The sequence below is a fragment of the Xyrauchen texanus genome, chromosome 39, assembly GCF_025860055.1.
Source record: "Xyrauchen texanus isolate HMW12.3.18 chromosome 39, RBS_HiC_50CHRs, whole genome shotgun sequence".
NCBI classification, from domain to species: domain Eukaryota; kingdom Metazoa; phylum Chordata; class Actinopteri; order Cypriniformes; family Catostomidae; genus Xyrauchen; species Xyrauchen texanus.
In genome coordinates, this window is record NC_068314.1 from 27,383,191 (window position 1) to 27,400,780 (window position 17,590).

Here is a 17,590-nt window from a genome sequence, read left to right on the forward strand (position 1 = left end):
ACAATAGTAGGTCAAACCCCCCTTCCCCCCAACGTAAAAAACAAAATATATGTATATATTAGCGATTAGGCCTTCGTTTAATCTTAAAATGGTTTATCAATTTATATAACTGCACTGACATGTGACAACAGTAAATGTAAAATTCTGTTAACAATCAAAAATTGTTTAAGCATGGCAGCCACTTAATGTTAACCCATTTAAACAAAATACTGTTCAGATTGTAAAAACAGCTCTAATTGGTTAAGGATTAAGCTACTTATTTTCATTCCTTATTTTTAGCTATATATATATATATATATATATATATATAAATTCCACCTTATTGTTATGCATTGCCAAATTAAAGCGGGTGGCGGAAGGGTTAAGTCTTTTCCGAGAAAAGGGCAGTTCGTTATAAGATTTATTCCGTCTCCCTTGTGCAATGTTTTTCTCATTTCCCTGCGGTGCGATGCGCGCAGCTGCAGGCCTCGCGTTGTGAGGCACGGCCAGAGAGAGAGAGAGAGTGTGTGTGTGTGTGTGTGTGTGTGCTCACTTTGTGCCAAGGGCAGGGGAGGGCGCAGACTGAGCGGCGCCGCCGCACACCTGGGGAAGTTCAGGTTAAATCGCTCCACATTCCTCAGCACACAGCTGATTGAAACATTAACAAACAGTAATCCGCAAGCCCGGGCTGCAGATGGGCCGGGAACACGTCCAAGGAACTCTCACTCCCTCTGTATAGTTTCCCACATACTACAACGAAACCCTCTTTTCATAACAACTTTGCGCATTTAAAAACAGAGCGCCATATGCTCCAGCCAACATTTGAAGGCAGAGTTTTCCACTAGAACGAAATGGGAGACAAAAGCAACATGTTGTTTCTATATCAATGCGGGACACTTGCAATTAATTATAGCAGTAAAAAAAAAACTTTTCCTAAATGAAGGCAATTCATGTAACTTCAGAGATGTGTTGCTCATGTAATAGCCTACTGTATGTGTAAAGTGCTCAAATTTCTCTCGGCCAAAATGATGGATGTTATATGACAGAAACTATATAGCAGAGACGGGCCACGTCTATTAAAATGAATGGGAGAAATTGGAACGCCCAACGGATGAAGAAGTCCCGCCTTACAGGTAAAAGAGCCAATTACTTGTCGGTCAACACGAAAACGCGCATGCGCTTAAGCCATACAAGCCAGGGAATTTGCAGTTTTTTGCGTATTTTGAGGTACAAAAGCTCAATTTATGAAACTAGTTATTTCCGATTTTACTGATGATTTAAATTATGCTCTTTGATCGTAATCTTGACCAACCGTTTTTGAGATTTCAGCGTTCCGCCATTCAGGTAGATAGGAGCTGCACTGCCATGGCTGTAAATAGCGTAGAAAAATGGCCGCCAGTGGATTGATTTTCTAGAAAGACTTTGGTTATGATTATTTATTTCATGAAATGTTACTATTTAATACACCCTCTTATCTTGTCAAAAACATGTGGAATGGCTATTTTGTGCAAAAAAAAAATTCACTGCCTTCATATGTTTTTAAAATATAGGTTTATTTCTTAACTCTTTTCCTTGATATATTTATCCAAAAGATTACATTTACTGATTTGTGATTCTTTCTCTTTTCTTCTTCTCTGGAGCTTGCAAACACTGCATTTTATTGCCTGTAATTACTGTTGTAAGTTGTGCATTTAATAAATAAACTTTGACTTTAATAATGAGGAAGATGAAGACAATTCCTTTTCAGGATAACACAGTAGTTCCGATATGGGGAAGGGCATTTTAGCTTTTAGTGCCCCTCTGTGGTACAGTATTTTATTTTCTTGAAAGCCAGCAAGAAAGTCAAGCAGAAAGCATAAAATAAAGCAAGAAATCCAGCAAGCAAAAAGTAATTAAGAAAAAAAAAAAAAAAAAAGACATTTTAACAAGAAAAAAAAAGAGAGAAATCAAACAAGAAAGGTTCTCTCTCTCACACACAAACTGCAGGACACACACGTCACGTTTAAATAGAACTTTTATTTACAACAATATCAACATCAAGCAAAATAATTAAGTGTAATGTAATTTACATCCTGTAAAATGTGAGCTTATCTTCCATGTTCACACCCGTTAACTAATTCTGAAAGCCCAGAACAGCCTTGATTTATCATTTCAAAATATACTTTGTCACAATCTACAGTACTCTAGTGAAATGAACACAAATGATAGTGTTGCTTTCCTGAAAAAACCAAAGAGACTGACTTGGATTTCTACTGTATTTAATTCCAGCAAATTTCCTCAATCAACACTGGTTTAAGTCACTGTCACGGATGAGAAAGACTTGCCTAATGAAATGGCCAAGGATTACTGCAATACAGAGATGCATGATGAGCCTTTCTTTACAGAATGGGCTCCTGCATACTGAAGTTACCAAGGGTGCGGTAACTTTTTTCTTTTTTCTTTTTCTCACCTGTGCCTTCACACAACACTCGCTTTTAAAAAGCACATCCAATGAGCTCTTAAAAGTGATTTAAAACACCTTTTTAAAAGTTGCAGATCGCTTTAAATATGAATTGACAGTTTTGTTATTAATTCATAACCCTCAAAATCTTACAAAACATAAACCAAAGAGGGAATAAACCACATGATAAAGAAAACCTCCAAAAGCACAGACAATACTGTGATAATGTTAACTGGCCTCAAAAACAAACAGGTTTACTCGGTTTTGTATGTATACAGTATATAGTACAAAATCATAACATGTAGTAAAAAGTTCATACGATTATGTACCTTTTACTCTGCACATCTATGCAAAAACATATAAATGGATACATTTCTGTAGTCAAACTTAAAGAGACTGAAAAAACATCTTTGGATTGTGCATGTTTCTTAAAGGTAGATTTCTGAAGAACCAACGGTGCAATACAGTGAGAAAGTGAGTTATTTCCTTAGTAAGAGCAATATCAACATAATCTATGCGTGTCATTTGAAAAGTTGACCATTATTTTCTATCAAAACAAAAATGGAGATGGAAATTAAATCTTGGAACCATCACTGCATAACATTTCTGCAAAGTCAAATGCAACATTTAGAAAAAAAGTGCCATCCAAACATAATGGCGGTAGTCATTGGAAAGAAAAAGAAAGAGAGACTGTGCAGGATGAGATAAAAAAAAAAAAAATTCCTCCCTTTGACAGAAGTCATAATAAATGTAAAACCCAGAGCAGTATTGACCTAAAATATAGATAAATGGGCCTAACAGAGACCCAAACTCTGTGCAAAACAAGTATGTAGTAAAAGCATGTATGATCCATATGTAGCATACATTATTTACAATTCCAATCTTATTCACACCCAAAACAAAATAATAATAATCTGTCTAATACTGCAGTAACATTGATTTTTGTTTGCCACTTTGAGCCTGTGGCACTGAGAGGAGAATTATTGCTTTGATTTGATTTGTGTAAATGATGAAGTTCTGGTGCTTACAATTCTAACGGTTTTCTTAAAAACGAGGCTTGTCCAAAACAATTTCAAAATGGACAATATGCACATAATCGTTCTATAAGGCTAGAAAAAGCAAGAAATATATTGCAACTATCCTTTTCCATACTATCCTTAAAATAAAGTGCTCCCCCCCACAGTCAAGTTGTCCCATAACCATTACTACTGTTCCCCCTGGTGGTTATGTTGTGTACTGCAGTACAGCCATATGGGACAGGAGTGAGCCTGCTTGCACATATTACTGGGCATATTCAGAACGAACCCCACAGAGACGGCTTGAGTCTCTCTCTCTGTCTCTCTCTCCCTCCCTTTCATTGTCTTTTCTCAGTCAAGTTCCACTGGACCTTTCCATCCATTTCTCCTATATGAAGCAGATATTATAGCTCCATGATGACACATTTCCTCATTGGACTGTTGCTTACATTGTGAGTCCGAGTTTGACTCCAACTTGTCCGTAACTTACAGGGATGGCTCATTGCCTCAGCAGTACTTCTGTGAAAACATACATTATAATTACACTTACTGAAAGTAAAATAAAGTTTGTTCAACACAAATATACGCGAACAGTTGAAAAACTAGCGCGTTCATTTGCAACATGGATTAATGCAAATGCGGCAATGCCATAAAAACACCTTTTCAACTTGAAGTTGAACTAAAGAAATGAAGTAAAAACACTGATGAATCTGAAAGACATCAAGTGCAGTGAAGTGTGTAAAGTTTCTTTTTTAATTTTTTTTATTCGTAACAGAAGCCAAACACACTCTGTACCTGATCGGGTCCCATTGGCATGCGTCCCATACCCATGGCGTTCATGCCCATCTGGCCCTGCATTGGGGGCAGCTGTCCTGCACCGTTGCTATTGACACTTCCTTGCATGGAACCATTCATCATCATTCCACTGTACTGTCCAGGTGCTCCCTGCTGGGGGTATTGCTGCTGCTGGGAGTATGAACTGGGAAACAGATAGCACAGCACAATTTATTTTATGTGCCTTTTAAAGATCAGGATTGAATGTTTTGATTAAAGTGATTGATGGTTCAATAAATGAATTACATGCTGTCTGTAATAAATTCAAATTTTGATCGCTTACTTATTCATGGGAATAGGCCCCTGTCCCCAGCCTTTCATCTCTGCAGACTGGTACATGGGATTGTTCTGAGGGTGCTGTTGCATTATGGGATTGTGAGGGCCGCCCATACGACCAGACATCATATTGTTAGGGGGACTGCTGCCTGTTCCCACAAATGAAGGGTCCCCCTGTTGGCCCATACCTGGAATCACAACACAGATTTTAACAAGAGACTTTAAATGCAAGTTTACTCTTTATACTGAAGTACTTATTAAATAGTTCAAAGTATTTATTTTAGCGTTTAAAAAGATTGTGAAAATGTTGAGATTTAGGTGCATATTTTTGATTAAAAATGTCTGCCATAGGGGCCTGGGTAGCTCAGCGAGTATTGATGCTGACTACCAACCCTGGAGTCACTAGTTCGAATTCAGGGTGTTCTGAGTGACTCCAGCCAGGTCTCCTAAGCAACCAAATTGTGGTGGTAATGTCGTTCGTTCTCGGTGGGGCACATGGATGCCGCAGAGAATGGCGTGGGCCTCCACAAGTGCTTAGTCTCCGCGGTAACACGCTAAATGAGCCACGTGATAAGATGTGCGGATTGACATGTCAGACGCTGAGGCAACGGAGGTTCATCCTCCACCACCCGGATTGAGGCACTATGCCACCACAAGGACTTAAGAGCGCATTGGGCATTCCAAATTGGGGAGAAACAAGGGGAGGAACTTTTCTTTCTACTACAGAGAGAAGATAAATCAGGTATATAGGCTACAGAATACTTGCACTTGAGTCACTGAAGTAATAATAAATAAATATATAAATAATAAATAAATATGCATACTTTGATGTTACATGGTGAAAATAAAATCAATCAAAATAATAACTAAAATGGGTGTCGTTTAAAAGCTTAGAAGCCGGACTTTGCGATGCATATTAGCAATATAACAAACTCTTAACAGGTGCTCTTTTATGAACCAGTATCAACTGTACACCATACTGTTAAAAAGTCAAAACATCATAGAAATCAGAAAGGTCTTGATTAGAATACTTGCATGCTAAATATACTGTACATCAACTAAAAGCCTCAAGGAAATACAATGTGATAAATTGCATAGATTAAAAAATTATCTTGGGGAAAACGTGATATAGTTTTTTCATCCTCTTCGGTCTCTACGAAGCGGAATAATAACATCTGTAGTGGTCTATGTTGACGTTAAACTTAGTTAAACTTTTGGAGAGGTGCACGTCAGGCTAGGCGTAGCTCATGGTATTCATTGACACAGAAGTATAAATCAGCCATAACTTGAAAAAGACAGTGCACACTTTTTAAGAGGCAATTACCAAAGCAGCTAGCTGTGCTAACAGATATTCTATTCCAATTTTGTTATTCACCAATTACCAATGTTTTTGCATAATGTTTGATTATCTATAACCTATTTTGTTGTCCACGATCACAAGGTTTCACCTACCATAGTTGCCTCCATAGTTAAAGGCCTGCTGGCTAGCCTGGTTCATTGGGGGTCCTGCCATGGGGATGTCTATTCCTGTAGGGGCAGTGACATTAGGAGGGGGACTGAAGCCTCCAGGTGCAACCTGCTGCTGTTGCTGTTGCTGCTGCTGTTGCATCATCATCATCATCCTCCTTTGTCTTCCCATCTGCAACAGAGGACACCAAACAAGTTAAATAGTTTTGCAAAAGAGTGAAGTAGCACATAATAGCTAATTACACTATTAATTAATTAACATTAATTGTGATGCTTTTTTATCTTTCAGTTCCAGCCCAAGGCTCTGTAATCAGCATAAGAGGAATCTGACCACAGCCGTTTTAGCCAATCACATATGTACATTTGCACAACACAATTGTTTATATGGCAGTATGGCATTCCATATGCCACAGTGACTGACACAGAATAGATTTATTGTGAAAATCCTATCTGTTCGCACCTCTGTTTGAATATTCATCATTTCTCTACTGCGTGGTGCCATCATCTGAGCGTTAAGGAAACCAGGCTAAAAGATAGAGGAAGAGATGTGAGACACATATTGTATAAGACTTTAAGCATCATAAAAAGTACCATGGAACATAATCTGGTGAGCTAAAAATTACCTGTACGCCCATGCCTGGCTGCATGCTAGGCCTCATGCCAGGGTTTGCTGCAGGATTGTTATCTGGCCTCATCCCCATGCTCTGCCTACTCTGGTTCAAAAACTGGAGTAAAGGAATTTTCAGTGTTATGAAAAGATTTGCTTAAAAGGGATAGTTCACCCCGCGACCCGACTTCGGATAAGCGGTTGAAGATGGATGGATGGATGGATGGATGGGATAGTTCACCTATAAATGAAAATTCTCTCATTATTTAACCACCCTCAGTCTATGAAGAAGCTACAAAAGGTCTGATTACCATTCACTTGCATTGTATGGACCCACAGAGCTGAGATATTTTTCTAGAAATCTTTGTGTTCTGCTAAATAAAGAAAGTTATACACATCTGGGATGGCATAAGGGTGAGTAAATGATCAGAGATTTTTAAATTTTTTGATGAACTATCCATTTAACAGTAAGTAACAAATCATTCATTACACAAAATTACATTGCCTAAACCATTTTTATAAACCCATCAAATGTTACACTACGTTAAATCACTTGCGGTCCTTGGGTTAATTTGAGTTTTCACCCTGGGTTTTGTGGCTTTTCATCCTTGTCTGGTAGCGACGATCTCCTAAGTTATCTTTTTTACTTAAAATTTACAGTCTCTCTCATCTGGGAAACAAACCAAATTTTTGCTTTAATCTTGCCCTCACAGGCATATCCAAATCTTTGTCTAATTTAATAATCTTTAAAATGAAAATGTTCCTACCACTTCTGAATAGCTATAGGAAGTGGCAAATCATGGTTCATGCCTGTGATGTAAACTAAAGGTTACTGGCTTTAAAAAAAAAGCCCTATGGCATTTAGCATGCATGCATATCTATATATCTATCGAGTGTAAAAGCACCATGGAAAAAAGCACAACGTTTAAATTGTAAAAGTCTTTTTGACTATCGCATTTTCACTTGTAACTTCATGAAACAAACAGATGGAACAAACAGCCGGGGCTCCAGATTAAAACAAGCCCAAATACAATGTGATACGATGCTAATATTTTTAAATAATCTTGTAGAAAGTGTGACGCTACCAAGATATCCTTTTGAATCACCTTGCAGAATGGTCTATCGTTATTAAGTGGAATAATAACAGCTGTTGTGGTCTTCGTTAACATAAATCGTAGTAACATTTTTAGAGAGGTGCATGTCAGGCTACGTGTAGCTCATGGCGTACGTTCAATGCATAAGTATAAATCTGCCCATATAAATGATATGTCCGACCCCAACTTCCTGTTTCAATAGGAAATGTGTCCGTACAGGAAAGAAAACTGCACATGTCAAGTCTTTTAATATGCTTTTAACATAGTGAACAGCTCACCTGCTGCCCTTGCAATCTCTGCTGTAGCTGTAATCTGAGTGGCTTGGTTGGATTCATCATCCGAGGCCTCATCATATTAGCACGGGGATGCATAGCAGCCATACCACCCATTCCAGGAAAGCCACCCTGCTGGTTCATCTGATTCATCATGGGGTTAAACCCTGGTATAGATTGTGCCAGCATGGGACTGGGTCCAGGACCAGGGGCATAGCCGCCTTGCCTTCCCATGGATGGGGGGCCTGGATAGCCCTGCCCATACATACCCTTGCGATCCATACCAATAGAGGAGTCAGCACCTGGGCAAGGACCGGAGAAAGGGTCTGTTGGAGGGGGCTGATCTGTACTATGACCCTAAAGAGAGAGAAGAGCAAGGCATTGGTTTACTGCAGTTTGAGAAAGTATGTCAAGAAAGGTACATTGGCCAATACAAAAAGTAAATGAATGCCTTTATAATTTTTTTTAAACAAAAAATAGACACGGTTAACATGTCTATAGTTGATGTGATTAACTACACCTGTGATTATTCTGCTAGGACACCTGTGTGAACTTGAGGGGAAAGGATTTCAAAGAAGACAAGATCAAGCATCGTTTAAAAGCAGATGTCACTTGGTTTGATGTTTTGTATCTAATGCAACAACATTTAGACATTAAGTGACTTAAGTGTCCAAAACCTTTTATTGCCACTGTGTATAAGAACAGACCTTCTTTCAGTAGTACGGAGTTTCTCCAACTTGATATTGGGCTTTTTGCTGTATATTAGAAAGGAACGTAAAGTGTGACTGGAAATTACTGGGAATGGGATTTTGACATTACGCAGTTCAACCTCAAATGTGTGTAAACACAAGGCTTATGCTTTATTAACTAAACTGGCAACCTACCTGCCCAACAATATCCGGTATGCCAAGTGCGCGATCAATCTCCTCCAGAGCGATGACATCAGCGTTGTTAAGCAGAGTGTCCAGTTGATCTAATAGAGCTCTCTCATCACTCTGGCCCTCAGTGGTGGATGGAGGGACCAGAAGTTCATCCAGAGAGTTATTAAATGGCAGCCTAATATTAAAAAAACAAAACAAAGAGGATGTTAGACACTTTTGTGGATGAAGATAAATGCTCTAATTCTCTAGAGTGGCAGTTTTCAAACTTTTAGGTGCTGAGAACCCAAATATAATAATTCCCTTGTGAGGGACCTACACTTGCATACACTGTACATATTTCCATTTATAAAAGCTCATTAATACAGTGACAAACATGGTAAATGTGATTTTATAAAGACAAAGTGCTCTATTTTCGTGACCGCACTTGGCAAAAGAACAGCGTGCTACATCTGATCCAGTTTTTGTGAGTGCGCTAATTCTAAGCACAATTTTCGGGACTGCGCAAAGCGCAAGTGACCATGGCTGGGAGAGTTTGCGCTATCTGTGGGTATATGCACACAAACTGTGGCTGTGTTGTATTTTAAAGGAAAAGTTCATCCAAAAATGAAAATTGTCTCATCATTTACCAACCCTCATGCCATCCCAGATGTGTATGACTTTCTTCAGCAGAACACAAAAAAAGATTTCTAGAAGAACTTATCGGGTCTGTAGGTCCATAAAATGCAAGTGAATGGTAATCAGACCTTTGATGCCTAAGTAACCAAAGTAATCCATAAGACTCCATAATAAAGACTCCATGTCTTCAGAAGCAATATAATAGGTGTGGGTGAGAAACAGATCAAATGTCCTTTTTTATTTTGATATCTAAATCTCCACTTTCACTTTTACATCTGAAAGTCACATGTTGAACCTGTTTAGTTTCACATTCACATCTGAAAGTGAAAGTGGATATTTAGAGTAAAAAAAGGACTTAAATATTGTTCTGTTTCTCAGCCGCACCAATTACATTGCTTTTGAAGAAATTTATTTTAACCACCATTCACTTGCATTCTATGGACCTACAGAATTGAGATATTCTTCTAAAAATCTTTGTGTTCTTCTGAAGAAAGAAAGATTTACACATCTGGGATGGCATAAGGTTAGTAAATGATGAGACAATTGTAATTCTTCAGTGAACTCCCTTTAATAAAAAGCACAATTTGAAATGTGAAAAGAAACAGGACATTGCGACAAGACATTAACTAACACTTGCTGAGGAGTTTTTTTTATAAAATGTAAGACATTTTAAGACCAGAACAAATAAAATGAATACCGTATCCCCATACCAAACCAACACAATCTTAAAATAAATCATGTATCACAGATTCTTACTTAACCAGGCAGGAGCACACATTCAACATAGCCTTAACATTGTTTATCAGTAAAACAGGTTAGGCAGGGTACGCAAGATAAAAATACTCAAGACATGTTTTCCCACATATACATATATCTCGCATTAAAATTGGTTTATGTACCATTATAGTTGACCGATATTGGAATTTGCTGATACGATACAGTGTTGAAAGGCAATTAATCTGCCAATAACTGGTAGCCTTTACTAAATGTTCCTAGTCTTTCCTTCCTGTAACTGGGAGGGCCAGACAGAGGCTACAAAATTCCAAATTGAATTAAATTCCAGATGCAGTTTATGGTGCAACAAAAACACCAATTATGGAGGTCCAAACCTGCAAAAATAATAAATACATGTATAAGAAAATAAATAAGGAATAAATGTCTTGATAAAACAAATATAATTTGTTTTAATTAAATTGATTCCTGAATTTCTTTTTAACTTTTCTTTATTAATTTATTTTGCATTGTTTTTATTTATGTAATAAATATTCATTTATTTTTATATGTATTTATTCCCACATATATTTATACATGTATTTATTTTTACTTTTCTGTGTGCTACATGGAAATGAGGGAGGCAGTGCATCATAGGTTGAGAGCTCAATAGTACTTATGCGAAGCAAATAAGATGGACGTCCTACCTTAACACCCTCTGACTCACACAAATTTTGAATATGCAGGGAAACGTTTTGCAGAGAGTCTTACAATTCAGAATGTACTTCGGCATACAGCTATCCTAAAACATCAATAAGCACCTCTACTCTAAATTAATCATAGTAATTTGATGCGTGGTTATCGACTTAATTCGCTAAGTTGTGCAACTCTCTAGATATATGTGAAGCATCAACTATTTAAATTTGTATTTTTATTAATGCTACACGAGATTTGGCTATGACCTGACATCACATCAAAACAAGTCAAGAGTAATCGAGCACACGCTTCAATCTATGATAAACCAATGGTAAGCACATAATTATCATACAAGAGACAGAAATGTAAGTATAAATACAAAAATAAAACCATGTGGGAATATTTAAATATGGAAATAAATACATGTGGGAATAAATACATATAAAAAAAAATAATGAATGCATAAATAAAAACATTTTTATTAAAAATATATATTTTTTTAAGAATAAAAATAAATAGAGAAAATAATAAAGGAAAAAAAGTCATACAATAATAAATTCAGGAATACATTTAATTAAAAAATTATTATATTTGTTTTATCAAGACATTTAATTCCTTTATTAATTTTCTTATTATTACATTTATTTATTTATTTACTATTTTTGCAGGTTTCGTCCTCCATACAACAAAAACACCAATAACTAGGAAGGGGGGAAAAGTTTGAGACATAGCATGAAAATTTTAACTTTAAATGTTGAAATACACCGGAAACTCTTATTTTGGAATGCGCTTAATTTCTTCCAGCTGCTCATTCAAACAAATAAGGGAAATAAAATGTGCACTCCTACAATTATAAACATATTACAAAATAAACTATTAAAAGTAAACTGTCATATTTCATCAACAATATATCATCAACAGATGATCATTAGTGATCCCATGTCATACATTTCCAATATGGCCTAATGATTGCGAACTTCTCTTTAACAGCTGAAAGCCCCCGTGTGCTTGGAGAAAATACAACAATGCCACATTTTCACTTTGAAGGATGCAGCGCATGGATTTATATAGTTAAATGGTATTCTTTTAAAGTTTGATAAATCACATTAGTTCAAGTCACAATTCATGTCTTTCCGCCCGCAAATTTAAGACCTCTTTAAATGATAATTAAGAATTTTGTTGTATCATTCAACATATTCAAGACTTATGGAATTCAAGTTTTGAAAACTGAATTAAAACTTTAAGGATCCGTGGGTCTACAGACCCTGGTCTAATCTCGGCCTGTCCAAACCTAGTTCCTGCATTTGCAGTTTAAGGATTCGACAAGCAGATGATATCAAAGAGCTATTGATCACTTGTGTTATTTTTTTTTGACAGCCAGTTGCTCAAGAAAGGTATAGCTGCAGACAGAGCTCCAAAAAGGGGTAGCTCCAAATCGCTAGCAAAGATATAGGGAGCCCCTAACCTAACCCTTTCCCTAACCCTCTGTGGAGGTGTAGCACCCCTTTGGAGTTGGCACAACCCACTTTTGGAGTAACCCTGGCCAATTTTGGAGATTCTGCCCCCATTTGGAGATCTACGGCCTACTCAAGTGGCTCTGCAAAAAGTTACAAAAAATATGAAAGTAGCCTATGCACGTTCGCCAATTAGTGATGGGATGTCTGATTCGGATGGTAAACGATTCAGCAGTCCTTTTACGTCATCATGTAAAGACATCACTAGTTCATATTGCTAACATCCCGGCATCGAGCAATACATGTTCAAATATTAAATAAAGCCAAATATAAGCACATATTACAGAATATGACATTTTTATTCAATTTAGTTATAGTAATAAAGGTGTTTAATGTCATTAGTGTTTCATTCAGTGATCCTGCAAGTCAAATACAACTGAGAACTATTGATAACATCTTGGATAAGTTTCCTAGATTGAAGTTTTGCACCAAAAGCACACAATACAGACAATGATGTGCAAATGTGGATGTTCTATTTGTCTAAAGCATAAAAATTGAATAAACTAGTCTCAATAAACTCACCCTTTTACAAAAACCATAATGCAGCTCATAACAACAACAAAATATAATCGACATTGACAAAATTCAATAGTAAAATTAATTTACAACTCTCGACTCCAAGGTTTTTGGATGAATACAAATGTTGTTTAATAAAACTAGTTGTATGCATATTTCCAGTACGTTTTATTTGTTATTAAAGAAACATGCATTTCGGACCCTCTTTGAAGTTCTCGACGGTTCATGCACGCTCAGAATCAGAAGCTCATCAGTTCACAGTTTTTCAGACATGTCTGAAAGAGGCGATTCTCAGTTCAGTGTACTGGTGAATCCAGAACTGTTGGGAGTGACTCATTGTACTGTTGACTCGAAAACTGCTGACCCTGGATCAGTGTACAGTTGACTCGAGAACTGTTGGTGCTTTCAGTTTGATTCTGTGAACTGGTTAGAGCAGTTCATTGAAAAAAGGAGTTAGGAAAAGCAGATATTGCCAGTTCTAGGATGTAGGTCAGTGTTGACTTGAGACACAAACTGTTTCAAATGATTCAGTCTGATTTGGTGAACCGATTCAACTCATTCACTGAAAAGAACTGGTTCAAAAGAACGATTAGTTCTCGAACCTGAAAACCTGGGACACATACCTGCCTGTTCATTTTGCACTTGGTTTTTCTTACACTGGGTTTGCTGACATGATTTTGGAGGGCGAGGCTTTGAGAGAGGGTGTGATTGAAGAGATGGGGGAGGTCTAATTCAATGGCCAAGTCTGGCAGAATTTGGCAAGACAGCTAAAATTGCTTACAGCAGCTTTAAACATATGGCATCACTGAAAGTCGGTAAATCAACTAAAGCTGAAGTAGAGTGTAACCTGGATTCATTACAACCTCATTTATTTTACCTGTTTGCATTCTGTGTTCCCTCTATTCCCATCCCACTGTCTGGCCATGAAGGGGACTGTGGCAGAGGTGGTTGCCCTCTGAATGCGTTCATACCCATTCCCACGTCATAAGGCCCTACAAAACATGCAATATATAAAACAAATTTTGATTGCAACACTAATGTCTAGACACCTATTGTAATCGGCCAACACTGCTGTTTTTTTGTTTTTTAATAATCAGTTGTTTTAAGAAAGACTTTCATTACAAGCGCCAGTGTAATGCACCTACCCATATCCATTAATTGCTGTTGCAACATAGATCTGGTTGCAGGAACACTGTTAGATCTGTTAACCATTGGTCCTCCAATCATGCTCTTGGGATTGTGGTCCATGCCTGGGCGACCAATGCCCGGGTGACAAACAGAACCAACAGGGCTGCCGCTGGAATTGGGCATTCCCCAATCTCCGGCACCTGTCATATGGGGGCGATTAGGCATCCCCATTGGCCTGTTTGGACCTCCTGGGAACAACAGGTTTGGAATGTTATTTCTAGAAGTCATGTTCATATAAATCAAAAGCAGCAGAGGAATAAAACTTGAAATCTAGCAATGCATGCACAAAGAAATGCACAGCCACGTCCATGACTAACCCATGCCCATCTGGTTGTCAATGTGCTCTTGTTTGACAAGAGAGGAGGGGGCGCTCCTCCTTCCCGTCATCCCTGGTCCACTCAGGGGTTTTCCATCTACAGACACTGCCCTCTGGATGGACAAACGTTGACCTGAGCCCATACCTACACTCTCCCGGTCTGAAACACACAATTATACACACAAATTAACACATCTGTGAAGGTGCACTAACATACAATTAAATTTTTCCAAATGAACAAGCACACGGTCACCAGCAGTTAACCTTAAAATATTTGCCCCGACATTATCTGTTGAACTTTACATGTTGTCACCCTGTCACATTACATTTTCGACAGCCCCTCCTGCCTTGTGTCTTGAGGTGTTTGTGACTCACCATGAGCGGTGCTGTTGGGTCCATTGCCCTGCTTGTTGCCCTTCTCGGCCCCTCCAGTCCCAGAATCAGCAAACATTCCAGAGCCAGAATTCCTCAGCCCTCCAAGAATGCTCTCCAAGCTGTCCAGCTGGAAAAACAAAAGGATTGGTTTTAGAATTATTTTCACTAAATCACCATAAGATGTGCCATAAGATTATTGCACGTCAACAAATGTTTAAAAATACAATTCAATACAGATTCATAGATACATATAATAACAGTTCCAATATATAAACTATTTTAAAGCTAGGGTTTTTTAAACTGTAATCTGGGGACCCTCCAGGTCAATTCTGACAAATATTGGAAAATACATTTTGGTCATCATATTTGGGAGACCTTGGCATCAAAGTTTGAGAACCACCTTTTAAAGAAATTCCTTAAAGTTTTAAATAATGATCCAAAAGAAACCCTCCCAAAACAAACTGAAGTTTTTAGATGTTTTGACCCAAAAAGCAACCCCTAAATACCTCATCAGGTGGTTCGATCTTGACTTTGCCCTCCTGGTTGTTAGAATTTGAAGTTGTGACCCCTGACCCTTGACCTCTAGTGACCCCTCTCCCCTCCAGCTCCTCCAGCTTTGGTTTGGCCTCTGTGGCATTGGGCTCCTTGGAGTCATCCTTATTGAGGAGGTAGTGGAGAAGGGCTTGTGGCTTTTTTCCTTCTTTCGGACTGTGCTGCTCCTGTTTCAGTTCCCTCCCCTCAGCGCTTTGGTTCTCAGAACCGAGAGAGGTCTTACCTGTGGCCTCAGCTGTGATGCGAGCCACCTCGTCAGGTGTGTTTCCATTTTGAAGAAGCTTGTGGAGTATCTTGTGTTTTTCCTGCAGGGTGTGAGAACCATGATGTCCACTAGGACAAGCCATAGACAACACTCCTCCTGAGCCTTGCTGATTTGCACTATTCCCCAATGATGGGCCACAAGAGGAGGATACCCCTGTTGATGAAGGACTCATCATGCTACCTCCTACCTCCTTGGAGTCAGGACCCATTGGTGTGGAGGCACGACCTGGAGTAGGTCCACCAGTCGCAGTCCCAAGCCCAATCTCTTCAGTGGGTGAGGTGAGCAACTGAAGTAACTTCTTGTGGCCCTTTCCGTCAGGTACTTTCCTGTTGACTTCTGCCCCAGTAGAACCCTCCTTGCTGGACTGACTGTCTGGCTTCTCCATTGTGTTTTCAGAAGAAGAGGCCTGCTGTTGATCTAATCCAGTGCTATGAGCACTTGATGGGCTCTTGGAGTCAACAGAACCGAGTTTGCTGCTACCAGTTTGGCCTGGCTGACTGGACTGTGTTGAGTTGATACTGGGAGAGCTGTCGGATTTGTGGGATGGTGAGTTGAGTGCTGAAGGTAGAGAAGATCCAACACCTTCACTAATGGCTTGCAATGCATTCAGTGAGCTGCTAGAGAAGTTGTTGCCAACTGCTGGACCAGAGGATCCACCACTGCCTCCCATACCCACAGGACCCATAGGGGAATGCATACCTATGACAAAGAAGTTATACAAAGCTTGAGCTTTATTTTTTATTTGACCTTGTATGCAATTAGACCAAATTACACAACATTGCTAAAATATTTCAAATAGGCCTATGTGGAATCTGCATTTTTTCCCTACAAAATCTGCAGAAAGGATTTAAATTTGGTAAAATGTGTTGGGGAGAGAACTAAGAATCTGATAACAGAAATCACTGTCTAATTAGCCAAAATTCAGAATAGATGAATACGCAAGAAGCTACAGATGAGTAGAACTTTGTACATGGCAGGTGTTCAAATTTTTGAGGAAATCTGCATAGTTTTCTGCAGAATTCTGAGACACAAATTTCCTACAGGCCAAACTTTATAACCGCTATGAGAGTACACATACTTCCAGGTGAGAAGGGACTTGCACCCATTTTGGGACTCCCTCTTATCCGTGGGGACCCCATGAGATTCTGTTGGGCAGGGTTCATACCAGGGCTGCCTTGGGAAGGGCTTGTCATGCCCATACCGTAACCACCACTGTGGAACTGACCCTGGTGGTGCTGATTCATTCCAGGATGCCCCATTTGATTCATCGGACTCATGGAGTTCATCTGATTCATGGTGTTCATCTGATTTATCTGATTCATAGTGCTCATTTGATTCATACAGTTCATCTGATTTATGTTCATTTGATTCATTGAATTCATTTGGTTCATTTGATGCACTGAGTTCATTTGATTCATCCTGTGGCCAGGGCCATACATAGGCCCCCCTCTGGGTCCCATGTGACCTTGCTCGTTCATGCCGTATCCCCGGGTATTGCCCATGCCTCCACCTGGAGCCATACCCATCTGGGCATTCGGATTGGCATTCCCCATAACTGATCGCATTACACCACCCTGGTTGGGTCTGTATCCATTTTGCTCCCTTTATGAAAGAGAGAGAGAGAGAGAGAGAGAGAGAGAGAGAGAGAGAAGTGAATGGAATAGGTTACTGAGAGTACCACCATTAAAGGGCAACTGGAAGCAAACTAAGATTTGGGTAGAAGGCCACCAACCTCTGCAGAAGATGAGTAGAGAGGTAGGAGAGAGGCTCATTAGTGACAGGGTTTCGGCAGAGTTCACTGCGTGTTTGTGCTGTTACTGGTGTGCCATCTGACAGAGAGAACCGATAGGGTGGAGTCTCTGCTCTACCATGCAAATATGCTGAAAAGGGGGAAGGACAGGAGAAAAATATATTAATAAGACCATTTAAGACCATTTAACAAAGAAATGTTAGATTAACTTATATTTGGTTGTTCA

At 38.9% G+C, this 17,590-nt stretch overlaps 1 protein-coding gene across 1 annotated transcript in view; it reads right to left on the reverse strand.

Annotated features, from left to right (window-relative positions):
- Window positions 1–1,981: 1,981 nt before the first annotated feature.
- The window catches only part of LOC127632464 (nuclear receptor coactivator 3-like), a 59,910-nt gene continuing 44,301 nt past the window's right edge, over window positions 1,982–17,590 (reverse strand). The window contains exons 9-23 of the mRNA XM_052111041.1: window positions 17,347–17,494; window positions 16,693–17,216; window positions 15,304–16,313; window positions 14,798–14,924; window positions 14,424–14,582; window positions 14,064–14,294; window positions 13,796–13,910; window positions 8,870–9,041; window positions 7,992–8,342; window positions 6,636–6,737; window positions 6,473–6,538; window positions 5,998–6,184; window positions 4,553–4,733; window positions 4,231–4,414; window positions 1,982–3,954 (exon numbers count right to left, since the gene is read on the reverse strand). Of these exons, the coding sequence (XP_051967001.1) occupies window positions 3,943–3,954; window positions 4,231–4,414; window positions 4,553–4,733; window positions 5,998–6,184; window positions 6,473–6,538; window positions 6,636–6,737; window positions 7,992–8,342; window positions 8,870–9,041; window positions 13,796–13,910; window positions 14,064–14,294; window positions 14,424–14,582; window positions 14,798–14,924; window positions 15,304–16,313; window positions 16,693–17,216; window positions 17,347–17,494 (3,569 nt within the window). The 3' untranslated portion in view covers window positions 1,982–3,942. The remainder of the gene's footprint in view (window positions 3,955–4,230; window positions 4,415–4,552; window positions 4,734–5,997; window positions 6,185–6,472; window positions 6,539–6,635; window positions 6,738–7,991; window positions 8,343–8,869; window positions 9,042–13,795; window positions 13,911–14,063; window positions 14,295–14,423; window positions 14,583–14,797; window positions 14,925–15,303; window positions 16,314–16,692; window positions 17,217–17,346; window positions 17,495–17,590) is intronic.